Genomic DNA, 20,374 nt, shown 5'->3' with positions numbered 1-20,374 from the left:
TGCAGACGGAGGCTTTCAGTGAGACTACTTCAAAAGCAGAGGCTGGTCCAGTCAAAAGAAAGAAATTATGAAGGAACTCATCATATCCCATGAGGCTATGTGTTTAGAATACAAACAAGCTGTTTGGGATGAGAGCGCGTAGTGGCCCAGTGGTAAATCACTGCCCTACAGGCTATCAACAACCTCCTCCTCCATCCAAAACACAATTCAATTATGGACGGTGCAGCAAAAATAGAGTAACAGGAAACATTTACAACAGCAACACTAATTGTGTTTGGATCCTATTTCACAGGAAGTCATTACCATAGATTTCAAGAATATCTTTATCAAGCAAGTTAAGAAAGAATTTCCTCCACTGGTCGGGAATAATATTTGTGTTGGTGTCAGTGAAAGGACAAAGAACAGAGGGCTATGGGGAGGGGAGGAGTCACCAAAAGAAAATGGAGCTGTTCCCAACACCTCGCAGAGAGAATCGCCGACGACTCGCTAACGTCTACTCCCTGCCTCATCAGCTTATACTCAAACTTTACAACACAGGTCGGTAAAGTTGTTTTATTTTTTTTTAAATGTCTGTAAGCTGGCAACACGGTAGACTGTTTTCCTCTATGAGGAGAGAAGTTCCATGACAGTGCTGATGTCTGCAGCACAGGAGTCTTTGACTCAAATTTCCTCACACACTGTGAAAAGCGATCCACACCACAAGTCCACACCTCTTCCTTTAGTTCAATATCCCGAGCTGAAATACAGAGGACCGGCCTGTCATTATGTATTAACCCAAGAAGAAAAATGATCCAGCAGAGGCCCCGGCTCACTGCTATCAGATCAGATGATAATGACTTTCTTTTATTATGTCCATGATTGGGAGGCTGACCCCAGCATTGTGAAATTAACCCACTCAGTGAGCTGATAGATGCGGGCAGCTAATTTGTTATCAAAAGGAGGCTAAATGGCTGTTTATTGAAGTGGTGGAGCAGTGGTGTAGTAGTGAGCTGAGCAGCCAAGACAGGGATGAGTGATATGGTAAAATATCACATGGGGAAAGTTGTTGAACAGTGCGAGTACAATGTACATTTAACAAGTATGTAAGTATGTAGGTACACTTTTAATTTGAATTTAAAAGGTAAACAACACCTTTAGACGTGCTGTGAAAGTGCTGCGGTGACTTTAGGAGTAAGAGCGTCAGCCCCAAAACGTCAGCGTTCTACAAATAACACTTGTGCCAAAGAGCCAAGCTCTATTCCATAGAGTGGAGGTGTTTGGAGTTCTTCTTAGGGACCAACTCCTCTGTTTTGTTATCATTTTCAGCCATGGCTTCCCGATACATTCTGAACATTATGTATTCAAACAGGCTGGGGGAATGAGAAACCCTCGACACTGCCCACAGTTTGTGTGATTTGGCTGAGGAGAAAAAAACGGATGCGTCCACGCAAGAGCGTAGAACAGCAATGGAGAGCATGTGCCGATACTACATACACGTTATAATCTCTAATGTCGTCATATTGCCCACCCCCATATCGAATGGCAATTGTCCACCAGTATTGCTCTCTGCCTGACAAGAATAATGCATTGATCTTATCTGAGATTTCCATGTGGACAGTGTGATGTTTGAGCTTAAATGCCAACAGCAGATCCACGATGCAGGTCAGATATGCACGAGGCTGCTCAATGCAAAGTGAACGTGGAGCATTTCAGTTTCACCACGTCCGTGTGAGCCCTGTGTACGGTTTGTGAGGAGGAGGAGGAGGAGACGTCTGAATGAACCGTCTCTCGCACGATCTCTAAACTGTAATCAATCTGACACTATTCTTCAAACACTTACAGTAAGTGACTCCGCACTAATGCAAACATCACCAGGTCAACAGAGTGCAGAGCTGCTCTTCTTTAAAAACATCACAACTCAGCCTGATGAGGTCATCGAACGAAGAAGCCCTACCTGGAAAATGACAGCTTCCTTACTTCCGCGCAAACCTATCTCTGTTCCTCGAGGCAGAGTCAGTTAGACACTTAAATGCTGTCTGACATTTCCATCGGTTCCCATCACGGCATTTTGCCCCCCACCCCCCACCCCCCCCTTAGGGAGCCCAGCATGAGCGAGGTGATGACTAGTGAGGGTCAGCATGGGCTTGTTTACACATTACAGACCACACAGACAAGACACCATTAAGGCACCACATGTACGCCATGTGTGCGTCTCAATTAAAGGCAGGGCGCGACTGAGCGGGAAAGGTAGATTCAAGCTTTGCTGCAGAAAAAAAATTGATTTCATGACTGGCCTTATGTTCATAATGTTGTAGTGTGCCATATTACAGGAGCAACAAAAACACATCATAGAGATCATCTCTCAGTAAGAAAGCTTTAGTCTGGTCACGGCATCACTGCAGAAGAGTCAGTGCTACCAATTAACCAACAAACCGGTTTTAAAACTAGTTAAAAACAAGTTATATTTTAATAAGTAACTGCATGTTTTGTAATGACATTCATCCTCTGTGTCTTTATAGAATGGTCTGTAAGACAGCAATTGTTGTTTTGTCATGTTTACATTCTCTAAAATGAAGATAATACTTGTAATGTGTTTTAAAACAAAGCGCTGTGAAATAATCTGCCGACTGTCCATGTGAGTGTTTATTGCAACTCTTCAATTATATAATTAAAGATGCACTTTTCGACCACTGCAGCAAAAAAGAAACAACACCTGGATATTAAACTAATAACAAAGATTGACACTTGAATCAGCTTCAGCTGAGACACCAGACCTGCACAAGAAAGTAAAAGGGTGAACTGTAAAATATCCAAGAGGCTTTTCATATCCAATTTGTGTGTGTATGTGTTTGTGTGTAACCACTAAGAAAAACAAACAAGCACACTACAACACTAACTAGCCCTGAGAGCTTAGGGCATCTTTCAAGTGGCTGGGCCGACAGTGCAGCCTCTCATCTCCCAACGTAACCGCACTCACAGGTCACAACGAGAGCTTTGATCACTGAGAAAATCTGTTTCCCATTCACATGCTCAGCATGCTCATTGATTTTCCATACGGTGGGCTGAGGGGGCCGATGTGACTTGGGTTGAGTGACGCCCTCCCATCTCCTCTTAATACAGGTATGTAATCAGTATCAGATGAGGATTAAAAGCTAGAAATGCCACATTCCTGGGATCTAAGGACATCAATCTCTGATGAGTGATGTAGAGGAAGTTGTAAAATAAGAAAAAGAAGAAGATAAAAATAAATTTGTCAGGGGAGGGGTAAATGTTTGACATAAACAACCAGGGATGAGATGAATCAGTGACTTTGTATCACCAGCTTCCCTTTCTCTTTAATGCTTGAAAGCACAAAATAGCATCCATGTGGTGCAAATCTGGCAGCTGACAGAAGCAAGGTGCATCTAAACTCTATATATTTACATTAGGTAAAGGCATGAGCATGCTTCAAGTTTAAAGTTGTAGATGGAAATTTATATTTCAAAAAAACAATGCTGTAAATAGATTTGTTACTGACTGTTTTGGCTGCACATGGCAAAACAACACATTATTAGTGGTGCTAATAATAATATGAAAGTGAGTGTACACATGATATTGACAGTACATTTTCCAAATAATCTGCTATTAATACAAATAAACTTAATATTCTTAATTAGTGTCCAGTAACAGTTGACAGTTTATTGGTGTCCTTGCGTCCCTCTCTTTATCTCTGTGTGTGTGTGTGTGTGTGTGTCAAATACAAAACTCCTCACTGGAAGATTAAAAAATAAGCCAGAAAAAGCTAAGTTGAATGGGACAGAAACTTCTTACCTGGTCCCTCTGGATGCATGGCAGAGAGGTCCGGCGATGTGACTTACTGTTGGACTGACTGTGTGCCATGTCTGACGCTATCACAGAACTGGACCTCCTGCGCCTTTTAAATACAGGGATCTCTTCCCTGGCTCCAGTCACGGGGGTGCAGCCCTCCTTGTGTCTCCCTTGGTCAGGAAGGAGCTTGTCAGCATACCTCGCCAGCAGGATGCCCAACACTCCAACCAGGTACGCTACGTACGGTCTCCAAGTGGCCCTAACTTTGTGCAGTGAGAAGAGTGAAATGGTCCTGATTATGCTGATGAAAACGACCACAGATATGCCCTGGTTCAGTCGTGCTACCATGAGTGCGCCGGTGGCCACGCAGACGAGCACGACTCCGGCCGCTGTGGTGAACGAAAAGAGCTGCTCATCTGTCCCGTCCAAGAGAGTCCACGCAGCCGCTTCGCCCAGGTGGCACACGGTCAGGAGGGACAGGGCGGTCTGGATTAAAACCCCGCAGCGGATTAGGTAGACACCGACCCAGAAGAAGGCACATACGAGGGTGAACAATGGCGAGAGCGCACTCCAGCAAGTTTGCAAAAGGTCCACCGCGCAGCCCGCAACGAAGTGAACTGGAGACGATGAAAGCGAGAGTGTGTTGTCAGCGCTGCTGCTGCTGCTGCTGCTGCCTTCAGCTCTCCAATCTGCACATTTGACCAACAGAGCGAGAAAAAGCGAGAGCGACCCCACACACGCCGCAATCCGGAGTCTCTGGGAACACCATATTTTGGTGAACATTAGCCTCACCCACGACTCGTAGCCTCGGTCACGGCACAGTGGGATGACACATGTTTTCACATAACCATTGCGATCCAGTGCGCTGAAGCTTTTCTTATGAGCACAGCAGCCCCGCGCACCGGTACTGTCAGATTCTGCAGACATCGCCATCACTCATGGCACATGTGAAGTATGAGGAAGTATATAATGCATCTATACCAGTGTGGTCATGGGACAGTGACAAAACAAACACGCTTTATTGAACGCACAGTGAAGGGAAAAGTACGGCGAATACGCACAGACGTGACTCCATTTACGCACGGTGGTGTGCTGCCACTGAACGCATTGTCTTTGTTTTTCCAGGTGCACTTGAAGCCGAAACAGCATGAATGGAGCCTGAATGACAGAGTAGCTCAGATGTTACTTGGATCTAGGGCACTGCTTCTCTGCACACACGCGTCCTGCTCTGCCCTCCTTTGTGGCGCGCCGTCTCTTTGACTTCTGCTGCCATTCTCCCCGCCGCGTGGCTCCACGGCCGGATCCGCACAACATCATCATCATCAGGAGTATTCAGCGGCAAACCGAAACCGTGCTCTTTGTGTCCACCATTTGGCCACTTTTCACGCTCCACCGAAATGTCAGAGGCTTGTCCCGTTGCTTTCGAGGATAAATGCCGCAGCCGCTGCGGGATTTGAGCAGTTTGAGTGAGTGTCCGTCAGGTGATTGTTGGGCATTTGAGGTACAAATCCAGAGTGACCCGCTCCGCAACCAGCCGTGAATCTCAGCTCATTCACACCCCCGAGTTCCCACTCCACACAGGGAGCAAACGAATGTGGGAGCATGTGAAACCCTCCAAATCCTCCCTCAGGCAGCTGAGCAGACACTGTCCTCACCAGTCACCACATCTGAGTTTACACATAATATACACATTTGTATTATTAGTATTTGTTATTACATTGACGTACAATTTTTGATTTTTTTCCTTTTTTATATATAATAAACTTCCACAACAAGGTTGCCTTACATATTTATACTAAGTCACTATCAGAATGGAATCAATATGAGGAAGAAACGTTTCCATGCCCATTCTTTTTACATTAATAGGTGTATTTTAATTTTAAGTTTTAGTGAAGACACTTGCCCCTCCACCACGCCCTGCACTGCTTAACACAGAATGTTTTCAGGTGAAGCACACATCCATCCATTGTCCACCACTTAATCCTCCACATGAGGGTCATGGGTCACTGGAGCCAATCCCAGTTGACTCAGGGCAAAAGCCGGGGTCACACCCTGGACAGGTCGCCAGTCCATCGCAGGGCAAACACACAGAGACTAACAAGCATTCACTGTCACGTTCAGACCGTTGTGTTCAATTAACCTCTGCATGTTTATGGGCGGTGGGAGGAAACTGGAGAAAACTCACACATGTGCAAACATGCAAACTCCGCGCAGAAAGGCCTTTGTTCAGATCGGGTCGTGCACCCAGATCGTTTTGGCTGCAATGCAACATCGCTAACCACGACACTGCTGTGTGGCCCATGAAGTGCACACCATACAAATAATATTACATCATTTCTGCTCACGAAGACCAAACTGACATCCACCAACATTTACATACTGCAGCTTTAAACCTGTGACGGACTGACTTGTCCTAAATTGGCTCCAGCCTCCCCCTGACCCCTAAAGGTCATCAATGATGGATGTATGGTCTTAGTGTAATATTTCTGAAAAGTTACCAAACTTCCTTAAGATAAAAATGTATTTCTGATTGAATCGAAGTGTCTGGGTACTGACAAGAGAAAAAAGGAGAGATTTGCAATCTGTTAAGCAGTGAAATTCCCAGAATAGTTGTGTGGCTGCACTCCAGCTTGATTCTTTCTGCACTCCCCCCTCCATCAGGCTATTGAAATATTCATCCCACTTTAAGTGTCACCGATGATATGTTGCGTCAGTTGAAGGTTTCCATCAGCGTTTCGGCACGCAGACCCTCCGTGTGTACATGCGAGCACGTGTGCTCACAGTCGAGGAGGCACATGTGTGCGCTCCCTCAGATGTGCACGTAACGCTCTCGTGAGATCACACCGTCGCACATAAGGTGGATGTATGCAAATATAGATGCGAGCACAGCACAGCAAGCACTTGTAATCTCACTCACGTTTGCCCACGCACATACAAAGATGCTGACGTACAAAGCGACCGTCAGTTCCTTTCACTCTCTCTCGCACACACACAAACATACAGATTTACACTGACCAGCCACTGTTTCAGGTACACATGACACACAATGAAGAGCAGAACACGGTGTAGTCTTCTGCTGCTGTCACCAATCAGCATTGGTTGTAACAGGTGATGTTTGAGTTACTGTTGCCTTTCCATCATCTCAGACCAGTCTCTTCTAACCTCTGGCATTAAAAAGGCTTTTTTGTTCACCCGAGAACTGCAGCTCACAGGATATATTCTCTCTGATATTCTGGTAAGAAACGGAGGACTCCTCCACTCACCCCTCCCTCTCCCCAGTGCATCAAGCAATTACGGTGGCTTTAACATACCATAGAAGATGTAGCTCCTTGTTTGAAGCTTCCTCTTTAAAATGCAAAACACACTGTCTGGCTTTGTGATTTTGTGCATTGAAGATGCAGAAGGATCATGATGGCACAAGATGGTGGCCTCCGTAATGTAAGGCCCTAAAGTGCATATCAAAGACTTAGAGTTAGATGGGTTAGGGTCCTTCGCGCTTATCGCACAAATCGCGTCTGTCGCTCAAGTTGAAATATTTCTACTTTTGCAGGTGGCGTCACGTACTTCCCTGCTGCCAAACTCTACGTATTATTCTTGTGTGTGGACGTCATCTGCAGAGAAGAAACCATCATCTTTTGTGGTTTCACAACACCGTACGGAGCCGGAAACAACATAGCGAGTTTCACCGTTGAATTCAGAAACCCGTCACGTTGTGTCCGGCTCTGTATGGTGTCGTGAAAACCACGCAGGACGACGGTCCTGTCATCCTGTCCTGATGGTGAAAAGAAATGACGTCACTTCTGTTTGGATTAGATTACTTGCGCACACAGCAACCCCACAACCTTGTTGTAGGAGGTGGAAACAATGAATGTCGGCTAACGGGGCTCTGGTGAAGCTGAGTGGGCCAGTCATCCACCCAGTGGATTTACCCAACTACAGAAACTGAAGCCCAGTGAAAACCTACGACACCTTTTTCCAACTGAAGAAGACGGTACATTCAGAACTGGAGGACAAATGAAGGGATGTGGGAAGCCACGAACCAGAAGCTGCTGTCGACGAGGAAGCCGATCACGTGTGGCCCCTGGAATGTTTGACTGTCACAAAGGCTGATTCTAGGGCTACAAAAATCTATGTTTATATTACATCATAGACTTTTAAAAACATACGTATGGGCCAACAAACCCTCCTAAAAGTTACACACATTAGAGTTCTCTCATGCCATGTGCTTGTGTTTGTGTTCGTCTGCAGCCTTCAGAACAAAGAGGCAGAATATGGGAGAATAGGACTTGTACCTGTGTGCTTTCACTCCAACTGGGAGAGGTCAGCACAGCTCCTTCTGTCCGCTGGTGTGGACAGAGTTTTGTGTATCCCTTGTCAGTTGTGATTAGCGAGGAGCAGGAGAGGAGAAGAAGCGCTAACAGGGAGTGATAGGAGCATGAGGAGGCCAGGTCCTGTCCCACATCTCTCAGCACATGCTGACTGAGTGCCAGACAGTCCTTTCAATGCATTATATCACACAGGACAGATGCTGGATCCAAGTGTGAGCAGATTTATTCAGCAACATCTTCTTTTTTTTTCTTTTCTTTTTTACTCATCAGACCGGATGTATTTTTTTTTTGTTGGAATAGTCATCTGAGAATGTTTTATAAACTGACAATAAGAAAGAAGAAGAAGACATAAAGAGAGAGGAGGTGCAGCTGGCCAGACAACCAGGATGCATCCTTATTACTTTCGGATATCATGTCACATTTTGGTCTTTGTTACATCCGAGGGTCAAATCTCTTATGTCGGGAGCAGGAACATGAGAGAAAAAGTACACTTCATCCAGATGTTGAACAGTTGGAGAATCTAAAGTGAAAGCTACCAGCGGTCATTGTTTCTCCTACGAGAACCAGGAAGAATAAAACTCACCCTATTTTTCATTTCAACGTTGTTGTAGTTTGTGGCAAACTCTGATTACTCACTTCAGTCCTCAGCAGACACTATAACCTTTATATCAGGAGAGGACAGGTTCTTTCTATTTGAGCTCATTCGACAAGCATGCCTGGAGGCCATACTGAATTACCTGTAAGAATTTTAACAACTCGGGAATGCAGAGGTAATGGACTTTCTCTTTTTCTTAGGGTCCATTGTAAAAGAGGAATCTTTTATGAGAAGCAATTCATCCGACATCTGGTTTGGATGTTTGGCGAGGGTTCAGTTATGTGTTGTGACCTCGCTCAGCCCTGTGCTGGCCTCGGGGGCTAGAGATGACAGATCTGATGTATACTCAGGAAGTGTGAATGTCCTACGACCCTACAGAGTTCCTACAGAGTTGTTTACCACCTCCCTCTACCTTATATCCTATACTCTGTTGATACCCATCTGTAACAAGACTGATAATGTACATCTCACTTGATTTACACTTAAAGCAAACCTGCTTGTTAATAATAGCTCACACTAATCTTAATCTATAAATCAAGAGCAGCTGTCGTATTAATCACACTTTGATAATAAGTAATAACCTTCCTTTACAATATAACACCTACAGTATATCATGCATTTAAAGACCACAGAGAAGGATCGTGGATGTTGTCAGGGAGGACATGACAGTGGGTGTCACAGTAGACAAAACAAGGGATAGGGCAAGATGGAGGTGGTGACCCCTAAAGGGAGAAGAAGAAGAAGAAGGTGCTATCTTACATGAGATAGAATGCAGTGTGATTCAGATATTTGGAAAAAAAAGAGGAGCAAGAAGCTGAATGAAGTGATGGAATCACGTTTACACTATGTTTGGCACTTGTGTTCACAGAGTGAGATATACTGCAGCGTGTTTACCAGCCCTCATGGGCAACAGAACGGCTGGCTTATGTCCAAGTTTCCACAGAGGTGCTGTGAACACACACACACACACAGGCACGCACACACACACACACACACACACACACACACACACACACACACACACACACACACACACACACACACACACACAGAGAGAGTGAGGGGGGGTGGTTACTACTATTCTTCTTAGGACACTGCATTGACTTCCATTCATTTGGACAGCCTAAACAAAGTGTTCTATCTGACCTTAACCATGACCAGTTGATGCCCAGTAGATAACCAGTACGTCTAAACTTAGCCAGTTCCTCACAAATTAGGTAATGCCTCATTAGGACCAGGTTTTGGTCTCCATGAGGATTACTGATCCTGACAAGGTCAGTGTTTATGCCAGAAACTGTAACAAATACAAGTACATACACAGAAATGCCCCTGCCATCATATCGACATACACACACGCATGCATGCAGGCTGGGCACCCGAGGAATTGACAAGCTTCCTTTTCTTTTAGAAACATGCATGTGACCTGATGTTGTCAGCCCGAACTTCGTGTAATAAACAATCAGAGCAGAAAAAGAACAAGATTCTAAAGCAGGATCTGCATTATATACGAGTCAGGATCAGTGATTTCAAACTCTGCCAAAGTGTTTCTATCAATATTCCAGTTTAAATCGTGAACAATCCAGGGATTCATCAGCGGATTCAAGAGAGCAATAGGATTTAAATGTTTGGACACAAGTATATATAAAATACCCAGATCAAAGCTGATGAAACCATCACTTTTCACAATCAATACTTTTCTTTTACAGACAATCTGCTCCTTCCATTTGTCACAAACTCTCTAAATGTTTTCCAGACCAAACACCAGTTTGATAAAAAGAGAAAAGAATCGCCACAATTTACTAGAGAGGACGAGCTCCGACTGCCACCTGCCTTCTGTGTTTGTTGGTAAATATCATTGCTGACACTCCAGACATGCCAGACTGTAACATACTGTATCTACAAGCGAGGTTACAAAATGTCAAACCCAAACAGGTATTGTATGCGTGCCACATGTGCACAACAACTAAAACAGACAAACTTCACACACTGCTCGGACTTCAAAAAGTTGTTTTTAGTTAATCCACATTTCATGCACATACTGTACATAAGGCGCACTGTCAGCACCACACACTGTTAAAAAATATGCTGCAATATCACCAGTTGAAGCTGGTGCCACGAAGTCCAACACCTTGGTTCTTAAAAGACCTGGTAATAAAAAGGCCATAATATAAAGCTGTGTAATAGTCACAGGAGTAGTTTTACAGGTTACTTGTGTTTTTGGATTTGTTTGGTGTGTGTGCTACTTTTTGAACATTTTGAAATTATGCCACAAAATTAATTTACGTTTTAAGACACACATGTGGAGATCTATGTCAAATTGAGTTAGAACTACATGAATTGTATGGAACAAATAAAATGTTGTAGTTATATAGTTGCAAAGCATGTTGTGTTTATAATGAACCTGCGATAGAAAAAGGTCACCTTTAGTCTGTTTTTTTTTCCCATGTTTTTAGCTCAAATAGCACATAGAGTGCAATTAACGAGGGCTCCGTTTTTGGAGGACGGTGGTGGAGAATATTGTGATTGAATCTGAAGACAGGTTCTTAATTCAATGGTGTGTGTGTGTGTGTGAGAGCACTGTGGGCAGAGAGAGAAAGTTGAAACACTGTTTAAGATGAATAATGCAATTCCAGGGTCTGAGAGGGAATGGAGCTGCACTTTTTATTGCATATATATTCCGACGAGTTAGGAAAGTTGCATGTATGAGCTCTGAATATTTCAGCTCATAGATTTTCAAAGCTCGCTCAGACCGTGTGGTTTGCAAAGCACTTGTCTTCAGCAACATTTGCCTTTTATATGAAAACAGAGAAACTGCAGGAAGTTGCATTATGCTGAACTGTATGTATATCTCCCCCGTCTTTTTGTGCTGCAGAGCAGAGATGTACTTCGTCAGTCTTTTTCAAATGGCGCAAAATAAAACTGTAGATCATGGTTTGACACACCAGGCAGTTCAGTGTAATTGGTGCGTGTTTGTTCAATACATGCCAGGAAAAACACTGGCCGTCCACCTTAGAGTTGTCCGGCACACAAAAGTCGGCTTTCATATGGGCATCTAGGCCAGCCGAGACAGGCCAAAGGCACTTTTATTTTTTTTGACGTCAGTTTACATGTTTTCCTAAACATGAGGAATGCTGCTGAGAAGTCAGGCCCAGAAACAGATCTTTAAGCTCTATTCACTTGTCAGGGAAACAGGAGTTAATGGCTAAAGTGCTCCACAGCATCTTTCCAGTCAGGAAAAAAGACAAGGGTACTGGACAGCTTTTTCCAAAAGCATAATTACCTACTATAATCAAACAAGTTCTTTTTCGACTACAACATACTTCTGCCTCGCTCCGTATGTTTAAATAACTAATTACCTGGAACAAACCCTTATTAGGAATCATCATGAAATCGTGCAACTCAAGTTTTGTTGATTTTCCTCAGCTGGACGATCAAACAGACCTGTACAGGATGACAAAAGCCTGTAAATCCTGTGCAGTTTTGCTCATAAAACTCTTTCCAAGACAAATGGATTAACTTAAAAGTGCTTCACAGTCGAGCTACAAACAAGCCAGCTTTGTCAGATGTTAAGCAACTGACATTTTGGGAAAAGTCTAATCGATCGGATATTTAAAAGCCTGTTCAACATGCGACTTTAAATCTCTAATCCCAGTTTCCGTATGAAAGGAGGAAAAATCACAATGCCTCACAGTGGCATCACGACTCTTAGCAATATTCCCAATCGAGTGGGGGAGGATCTACAAGTGTACAATAAAAAAAGGGAACACTAATCTAATACACTCCTTACTACATGTGTTTTTGCAGTCAGTTTTTGTTTCTGCTGCATGTTTGCCGTATCGGCTTAAAACGGTGTATGCTGTGACCTGGTTTTGTTTAAAATGTATCACATATTTTCACAGATGTTTAAAAATGAGTTCACCAAGATAAGCAGTAGGTGGCACAGAGTCTGGGTCATCACCAAAGAAGGATCCGAGGGCACATTGTGATGTAAATGAAGCAAATCAAGCTAAAAATCAGTAATATTTGCCTCTCGCATTGTCAAATAATGTTGTAGTTTTGTCATAAGTCCACTGATTCCTTCTCTTGACTGTTTTTCCTGAAGCTGGAGTGATGTCACCTTCAATATGCCAATTCACTTTTCCACTTTTCCAAGTGTTAAAAACAACAATGATTTTATTATTATTATTATTATTATTTGCTGTGTTTCTAGTGCTCAATCAAACAGGCTGACGGAATTTCTGCTGCCCCTTAAAAGTCTGGTCAAAAACGTCAGTTATATTAATGAATTACAAAGCTAAAAGGACAATGCACTGTATTATGAACTTCTGGTTGCCTTATTTCATGTTACAGACCAACAGTAATTATCCTAATAAATTCCAGACACTGAGTTTTACAGATTTTACATTTTGGGGGAAAACAGAACACTGGTTTTGTTTCTCTGTTTTTGCAGTTACCCTCAGTTTATGTGTTCGAATTAGTATCCGGGGAGAACAGTTGATATTCCAAGCTGTAAGAAATAAATTTAGTGACGTCGCCTAAGCTGGCCGACCACTTTATTCTCCCGGTGTGTAAATATGCTATCAGAGAATGTGTCTGGCTACTTAGGAAGAACATCGCACACAGATGAATTTCTAGAACAAGCTATTGCTCTCTCAAATGCCAGACGTAAACGATCATTGAGGATGAAAACAAACCTATGGAAGAATTTGGGTACCACTCAGAAGGAGCCAACTGCTGTGGGTTTTTGGTGAAACATGCAAGTCAACTTTCCTCTCCTCTGGGCCAAAATCCTCCAGACATGAGTGGTCCTACATAAAAGTCATTTTTTTCCCCCCTGAAGAACTAAATCAGGTGATTTACTGTACAACACAATTTTGCTCTGTGATGACAAGGGAAGAACAAGATTTCGGCTTGATGTCGGCCGATTGGTGAAGCTTTGGCACACACAACAGCAGAAAGGCAAACTGGCATCTAAACAGACGGCGAGAGAGAAGACAGGGACGTGACAGCAGACTTTCTGTCCCCATGAAAGCAGCCGCTCAGCCGCGACCCGGCTTTGCCCAATAAGCTTCCATCTTACATGGCTGTTCTTCATCTTGACTCTGACAGCCCATCTCCCTTTGTGTGTCTTTGGAAATGTTATTTGGGACAGAGGCTTTTAAGCTGCCATGTATCCCACGCTGCTTGTACCGTTTATCCTGGTTGCCATCACAGAGCATGGCGCCGGCACACGTCAAGGCGCAGTTGGACCGGGACAGAGGAGGAAGTTATCCATAAAGTGCGTGGTTCCTCGAGAGGAAGCAGGCAGATTCAGGCCTCCATTTACAAACCCTCCACACTCTTGTTCCCTCCTCTATCAATAACATTTTATGGGGAACATGTACCTGCTTGACAGTGTAAACAGAGACTTTTAAGGCAACATGTTTTGCCCTCAATTTGAGAATATAAAGCACCGCATGACTTTTCCATCTTTATCAGCTGAGGAGGGGGACTCACAATCTCCCATTAGGACCAGTGTACGGACAGTTGTGTAGACAGCAGCAGACTTTTAAAAGCCCTATTTAGTCTTTCCAGTGGCTGTTTGACGTCATTTAATGGAGCAAAGGCTGTCTTAAGTAAACTGACAAAAATTAGAAACCTCTCAAACAGCTTATACTTGTCATTGGGTTAAGCCTGAGCATTGTAAACACCAGGGGGAACATTGTACGTGATCCTCGCCAATCACGAGTCTCTGCCTAGAACAATACAGTATGTGCTATAAGGTAGAATTCCAAATGTTATAAATGATTCACTGGAATGAAAATATTCTTACCTCATAATATTGTAACCCTGATACGGCACATCTGCTCTCGGGCTGGACTGAGGGGGGAGAAAGAGTTAGAAGAACCTGTACACTTTTAGACTTTTCAAAACGGCCTTCAAAGGAAAAACTGCAAACTCACTTGTTTTAATAATGAATTGATATTTTCTGCAATGTCAGCATTACCCGGCTCAAAACTGTCGGAGTGCTGCACAGGAAACAGAGGGACACCTAAGAGATGGTACCAAAAATGACATCACAGTACATTATCCTTCACTTGTTTTGCTCCAAGTAGTCAACTGTCAACAGTTATCAGTAATCAGCAGATCAGCAGCGGGTTTGTTATAAGATGTAACTTAGTGACATTGTTGAAACAGCGATTCCGTGTTGGTGCATGTTTAATTGACCATGAAAACCTAGATTTTATTGTTGCATTTCTAAGGCATGGAAATTGGAAAAAAAATAAACAACCTTGGTTCGAAAGCTTCTTACTCCCCTTTTTTACTGAATGACCAGCTTTGTGCGACTTCTCTTGTTCAAAGCCAACGAGATTTGGTTGAATTCACAGAAGGCATGTGTGCCCCAGGATACTCTGAACATTACCCAGTGTCAGGAGTGTTTATAAGAGTCTGCAAGACACGCTGTACCAGCAGATCCCTGTTACCCTTTAAAGGCAAAGCCAGTGGAAATTCATGTTATTGTTGAAATAATGATTGAGAAGGAGATATTTTAGGCTGCAGCCTGAGCTCCGACTTGCTCTACATTAATAAAGTTATCAGCATACACACAGTTCTCAAAATATTTGAAATCCCGACCTATACACATGACATTTTTTCCATCGAAAGCAAAGTGGCATCTGAATTTTCTTCTGTTTTTATCTAATCTGCATTCTTTGGTCTCGACAACAATACATTTAAACGGTGTCAATCACTACATGAGCCCTAAGGAATAAATCAGTGAACTGGTGAGTCCAGCTTGACTTCTCTATAAATTGGTGTCACACGTTGTTGACCTAGGACGCCACGACATACCTCCTTTCTTCATTGTGTCATCTGTAACCGGTTTTATTGTGCTGTGTACACGCATGAGCCGGATTTCTCAGAATGTGTGGCACTGAAACATTTCTTTTGGGTTTGCATTATGCACAGGTTCACGGCTCACTGGAAGCGCTCAATAATTTAAGCGCTAAAATGGCATGTGTTGAAAAATTTAAACCACCCCCCCATTTTTGCCCGATTTGTGCATTGCACTGTTCTCCTTACTATCCGACCACTTTGATGGAGAGTTGTGACACACAACAAATTAAAGACGACACTAATAACGGAACCTTGGAGCAGTCACAACAAAGGAAACTAGAAAAGAACAATCATTTATTTAGTGAACACTTGACCGTTTTATAACTCATAATGATTTCTCTGTTGGAAGAACATTTTATTGTAATTTGTGCTGGAAAATCATGACTGTAACCAACTATTTACCAAATCAAAGAGATACGGTCTCCATCAGCAAAACTACGGCAAGATTACGACTTAAACTGGTTCAAATATCCACAGGGGAAACGTTGGGAGCTGCTGAAGTTTGTCCTGCCCCTGTGTTATGAGATTAGGGCTTTAATGACTTCCAAAGGCCCAGGTCATTTCCTTTTTGTACTTCCTGGTGTTCAGAGCAGAGTGTGTTGGCCTTGGACTTTTCCTACAGCACTTTACTCTGCTTGGCCTCAGCTGGACCGTTCCCTGGAGAGAGGGCCTCCACGTAGTCCAAGTGGTAAAAGCCAAAGACTTGGAGCTCTCAGACAGAACTAACCATCGGGCTCTGGCTCTGATCATATCTGCGCCGGGCAAGAAAATCCAGCAGGGCTTGTTATTTCTCTAGTGCACGATGAAAGGGCTCCTTCCTCTACATGTGCACACTGAGTTTGGCTTGAATAGCCAGACGGGGATTCTGCTGAGGAATCCAAAGATAAGGGAACGCATTTCAGTGGCTAGATGTACGAGCATGTAACGATGGCTGAGTGTTGCGTGACAAAGCACGCCTGACGCTACATTTGCATGTGTGTGACAACATAATATTTGTTTGTATGAGCAGCTGAGGGCACTTGCACATCATGATACAGCAGGCTCGCCATCTGGGAAGAGCGTACTTGAGTGTTTTCAAGTTGGATTGGCTGGATATTTTGCTGATCCATGATTGCTGGCAGAGAAGCTTCATGAAGTTTCCATTGCACAAAGAAGAATCTCTTGCTGTGTAATGTGCTCTGCAGGAGACATTGACATCATGATTCTTCTTTCTTCAACCTTTGGATGACCCACGGTAAGCATTTAAAGGGCATAAACAGCCTGTTTTGCGGCAGAGCTTATAGGGATTCAGGATATACCCAACCTGGATTTATATATCACCAGAAACCATAAGAGGTCGATATAAACATCCATTATTGAAGTAGAAGTTTGACTACAGGAGGTGAAATCATATAGTTGTCATGTATCTGTGAATTCATGCACTCAATTTCCAGACACGTAGTGTTCAGTCACACTGGTGCAACGAAGAAGCTGCAGTGTGTCAAGACTTTACAAAAATGTTTTTGCCAGCATGCTGCATAAATATTCACAGCAGGCAGTGTCAAGGAGCATTGTTTGTTTGTTGTCATTTGTGCTGTGCTTGTGTTCTTCCTGTTTTCAGGCGGATGATCTGACAAAAAAACTGTGTATCGACGAGAGGTTTAAAGCATGTTATGTGCACATTTGTGGATAATTGTTGAATAAAGAATAGTTTGACTTTTCCTGTAATAAAATAAAAACAACAGTTGCAGTAAGAGGTTTTTCTCTCTGAAATAGAGAAAACCTTTGAGACTCAGTCTACCATTCTGCTCTCAGGTTCATTACTGTAGATAATAACAACATTCACCACTGCATTTTAAACGATACGGTTGTTTGGACTTTGCTGATTGAGAGATGTATGAAAACGCTGCTATTTTATTTATTTAATTTATTTCAAGTTTTTTTTGGAACTGTGGTGCGTACTTAACTCGCTCCAACCATGGACTGATGCTCTTTAAACCCATGTAGCATTTTTACTGTAAATTTACCTCTGAATAATCTCCAAAACAACCAAAAAAAAAATCACAATTTACAATGCTGTTACTTTGAAGCAGTGCACAAAAACGTATCCGTGCAACAGATCCTGCAGTCTTATTGTGTATTCTCTTTTTCACATTGTTTTATCTATCACTCGGAGCATTGCTGTAAAAACCGTTACTATGTTGAACAAGTAAGAAAAAAAAAAGTTAAAATAAATCAGTCCCATTTTAAACTATAGGTACTGTGGGAACATATCTTTTATAGACTTTTAATACACTGACATTTGCTTTATGGTCAAAATTAACCTGCGCCCCGGAAAGACGCAAAGTCTTATCTGAAACAATAACTAACGCCTACACAGCACCACACAAATAGTTGCCCGCTCAACAACACCATACAAAATAACAGTTCATAGAGCGGTCCAACAGCACCCGCTGGAAAGGAGGGACTGGGTGCGGCTCACTCTGATTCGCTGACATCGTGCCAAGAGGCTGGAGACCCAGTCTGTGCGTCAACAAGGAAGCACCACGGCACATGGCTCATCCCCATCTATTGAACCGACACATATACATATAGACTATAACAGATCTTAGTTCTCTGTGTCACGTGCTCTACTGAGATGCACCGTCGCGAGGGTAGTTTCACTTAGCAGAGCTCAAAGCTGTGTTCTGTATTTCTCATATCTCAAAATACCAACACGACAGTACAAAGATTTTTTTTTTTGAGCAATATACAAAAGTTTCCTGCACTTACTGTGTCTCTACGGCTCATATAAAAGCTCTAGGTAATGCAAGCTGAGGGAGCTGGGTTCAGTCAAACCAGCACTGTGTCTGCAGCATTAATGAAAAGTGCTAACCAGAAACACAGGAGTAACATTACTGAGAGATATCTCCCTCTCTATAAGCAGTCTCATAAGCTATTTCTTCTCAAAGGTTTTAATACATATAAAACAGACTCAGACTTAAAGTAAACACTACCGAATGGTGCTACACATTAGCATGTTGGCTGGTAAAGGGGGACTAATGACAAATCATCACTGGTGTGCTAGAGATGGGATTAATACGATGATGACAGAGACGCAACGTCTAGCAGCTTCTGTATATGTCCAACATGGTGGCCACCAAAGTCGCCATCACTCTGAGAAAACTACAACAGCACGTTTGTTGACACATTTTCTGTCGCTTTGCGTCATCAGGATCACTGGTCTGACTGGTTGTAGGTCCATCCAATTACTGAAGACTCATACTCAATCTCAAATGTGATTGAGATGCAGTTTGGCGTCAGCTAGGCTAAGTCTACTCAGATTCATTGTCTCATTATTTCAACAGTCAACTGTTGAAGGGAACAGAGGCAGTCTTGTACCTCCTCCAAGTCCGGGTCCTGGGAGCCTAAAGATTCTGGGCATTATCTTAGCTGTTTCTAGGACTGTGCTCTCCTGGGCAGAGATCTCAGATGTAATTCCTGGAATCTGTTGGAGCCACTCTCCACCTTTGGGGGTGGATACACCTAGTGCTCCCATCACCACTGGGATCAAAGTTGTCTTTACTCCCTTCATCTTCTCGAGCTCCCATTTGGTATTTCTCAAGCTTCTTGGTTTCCTTCTTCTTGATGTTGCTATCATTTGGGATTACCATATCTATCACCACTGCCGTCTATCAATAACCACTATGTCCGGTTGATTAGCCACCACCAGTTTTTCTCTCCGGCGCTGGAAGTCCCTCAGGAACTTAGCTGTTGTTCTCCATCACCTTTAGTAGACACTCAGATGACCCTGGGACCACCGCCAGTCCATACTCTGTGCAGATGTGCCTGTACACTATTCCAGCTGCTTGGTTGTGCGTTTTATTTACATCTTCCCAGCTAGCATCCTTAACTCTGCTGGCATCTTTGCACAGCATTCACCTGGTTGTATTCTTTTAACAAAGAACAGTCAAGTGTGTAATTTACTACTCACATACAGATCAGTAGATGGTAAGGGTGGTGAGTGTGTCTCCATTTATTTCCCCTTGTGAGATAGGGTGGAAGCAGCTCGATTGGTAAATGTCACATTTCCACCAATATCTCTCGTATTGCTTGTCCTAAAACTACCAAGGTTGGCACTGCACACACCGGTGCCCTTAGTAAGTCACCCGCCTCGTTTGAAGCCAGTCAATGAAATCTTTGGACAGTTATCTGTTATTAACACATGGACAGACATTCCTTGAATTAACACAGAGATATATTGTGTATTTGAAGTTGAAATAAAAGACAAGCTAGTGTGCAGAGTTAGAGATGAAATATTGTCTATGCAAGCCTTGCAGCCATTCCAGGGTCTGTCAGGGTCCTCTGAGACTGTATGGGTTTTCTCCACACAGTCACTTTAACCTAACTGGACAATTGCCCAAAAACATGCAGGTTAAGTTAAAACGTGACTCTAAATTGCTCGTAGGTGTGAATGCGAGCATGAATGGTCAGCGCTGCCACAGGCTGGCTGCCTGTCCAAGGAGTTCCCTGCCTTTCACCCAATTTCTGTTGAACAATATTTTCCATTAACAGAAAACAAATAAAAATATAAATGAATGAAAATATTGCCTAAGACTTACACCTCAAATCTGAATTATGGTTGGCCCGTTACTATGTTGAACAAGTAAAAAAAAAAAAAAAAGCCATTTAAAATTTAGAGGTCACACAAGTTGACGCCAATATAGTTCTGTCAGGATTACTAAGTCTTAATTAAGATTAATTGCAGCATTTATTCCTCTCTACTTAGTGCATAAATCAAGTGTGACAGCACAGTATTGAGTGTAGCTGT

General features: G+C 43.1%; 1 protein-coding gene across 1 annotated transcript; it reads right to left on the bottom strand.

The window, feature by feature from the left end:
- Positions 1 to 3,738: 3,738 nt before the first annotated feature.
- LOC122775873 (cGMP-inhibited 3',5'-cyclic phosphodiesterase A-like) lies at positions 3,739 to 20,088 on the bottom strand. The gene is made up of 4 exons (XM_044036077.1): positions 19,538 to 20,088; positions 14,652 to 14,740; positions 14,522 to 14,568; positions 3,739 to 5,453 (listed from the first exon to the last, which is right to left on the bottom strand). The coding sequence occupies exon 4, from the start codon at positions 4,717 to 4,719 to the stop codon at positions 3,739 to 3,741; it is 981 nt and encodes a 326-aa protein (XP_043892012.1). The 5' UTR covers positions 4,720 to 5,453; positions 14,522 to 14,568; positions 14,652 to 14,740; positions 19,538 to 20,088.
- Positions 20,089 to 20,374: the final 286 nt, after the last annotated feature.

The sequence above is a fragment of the Solea senegalensis genome, linkage group LG10 (assembly GCF_019176455.1).
Source record: "Solea senegalensis isolate Sse05_10M linkage group LG10, IFAPA_SoseM_1, whole genome shotgun sequence".
Lineage (NCBI taxonomy): Eukaryota > Metazoa > Chordata > Actinopteri > Pleuronectiformes > Soleidae > Solea > Solea senegalensis.
Note: the sequence above shows the minus strand (reverse complement) of the source record. Positions and strands in the feature narration are given on the sequence as shown.

Bases quoted from the DNA above. Each gene is read 5' to 3' on its own strand.
- LOC122775873 (XM_044036077.1), bottom strand. From the start codon at position 4,719: ATGGCGATGTCTGCAGAATCTGACAGTACCGGTGCGCGGGGCTGCTGT.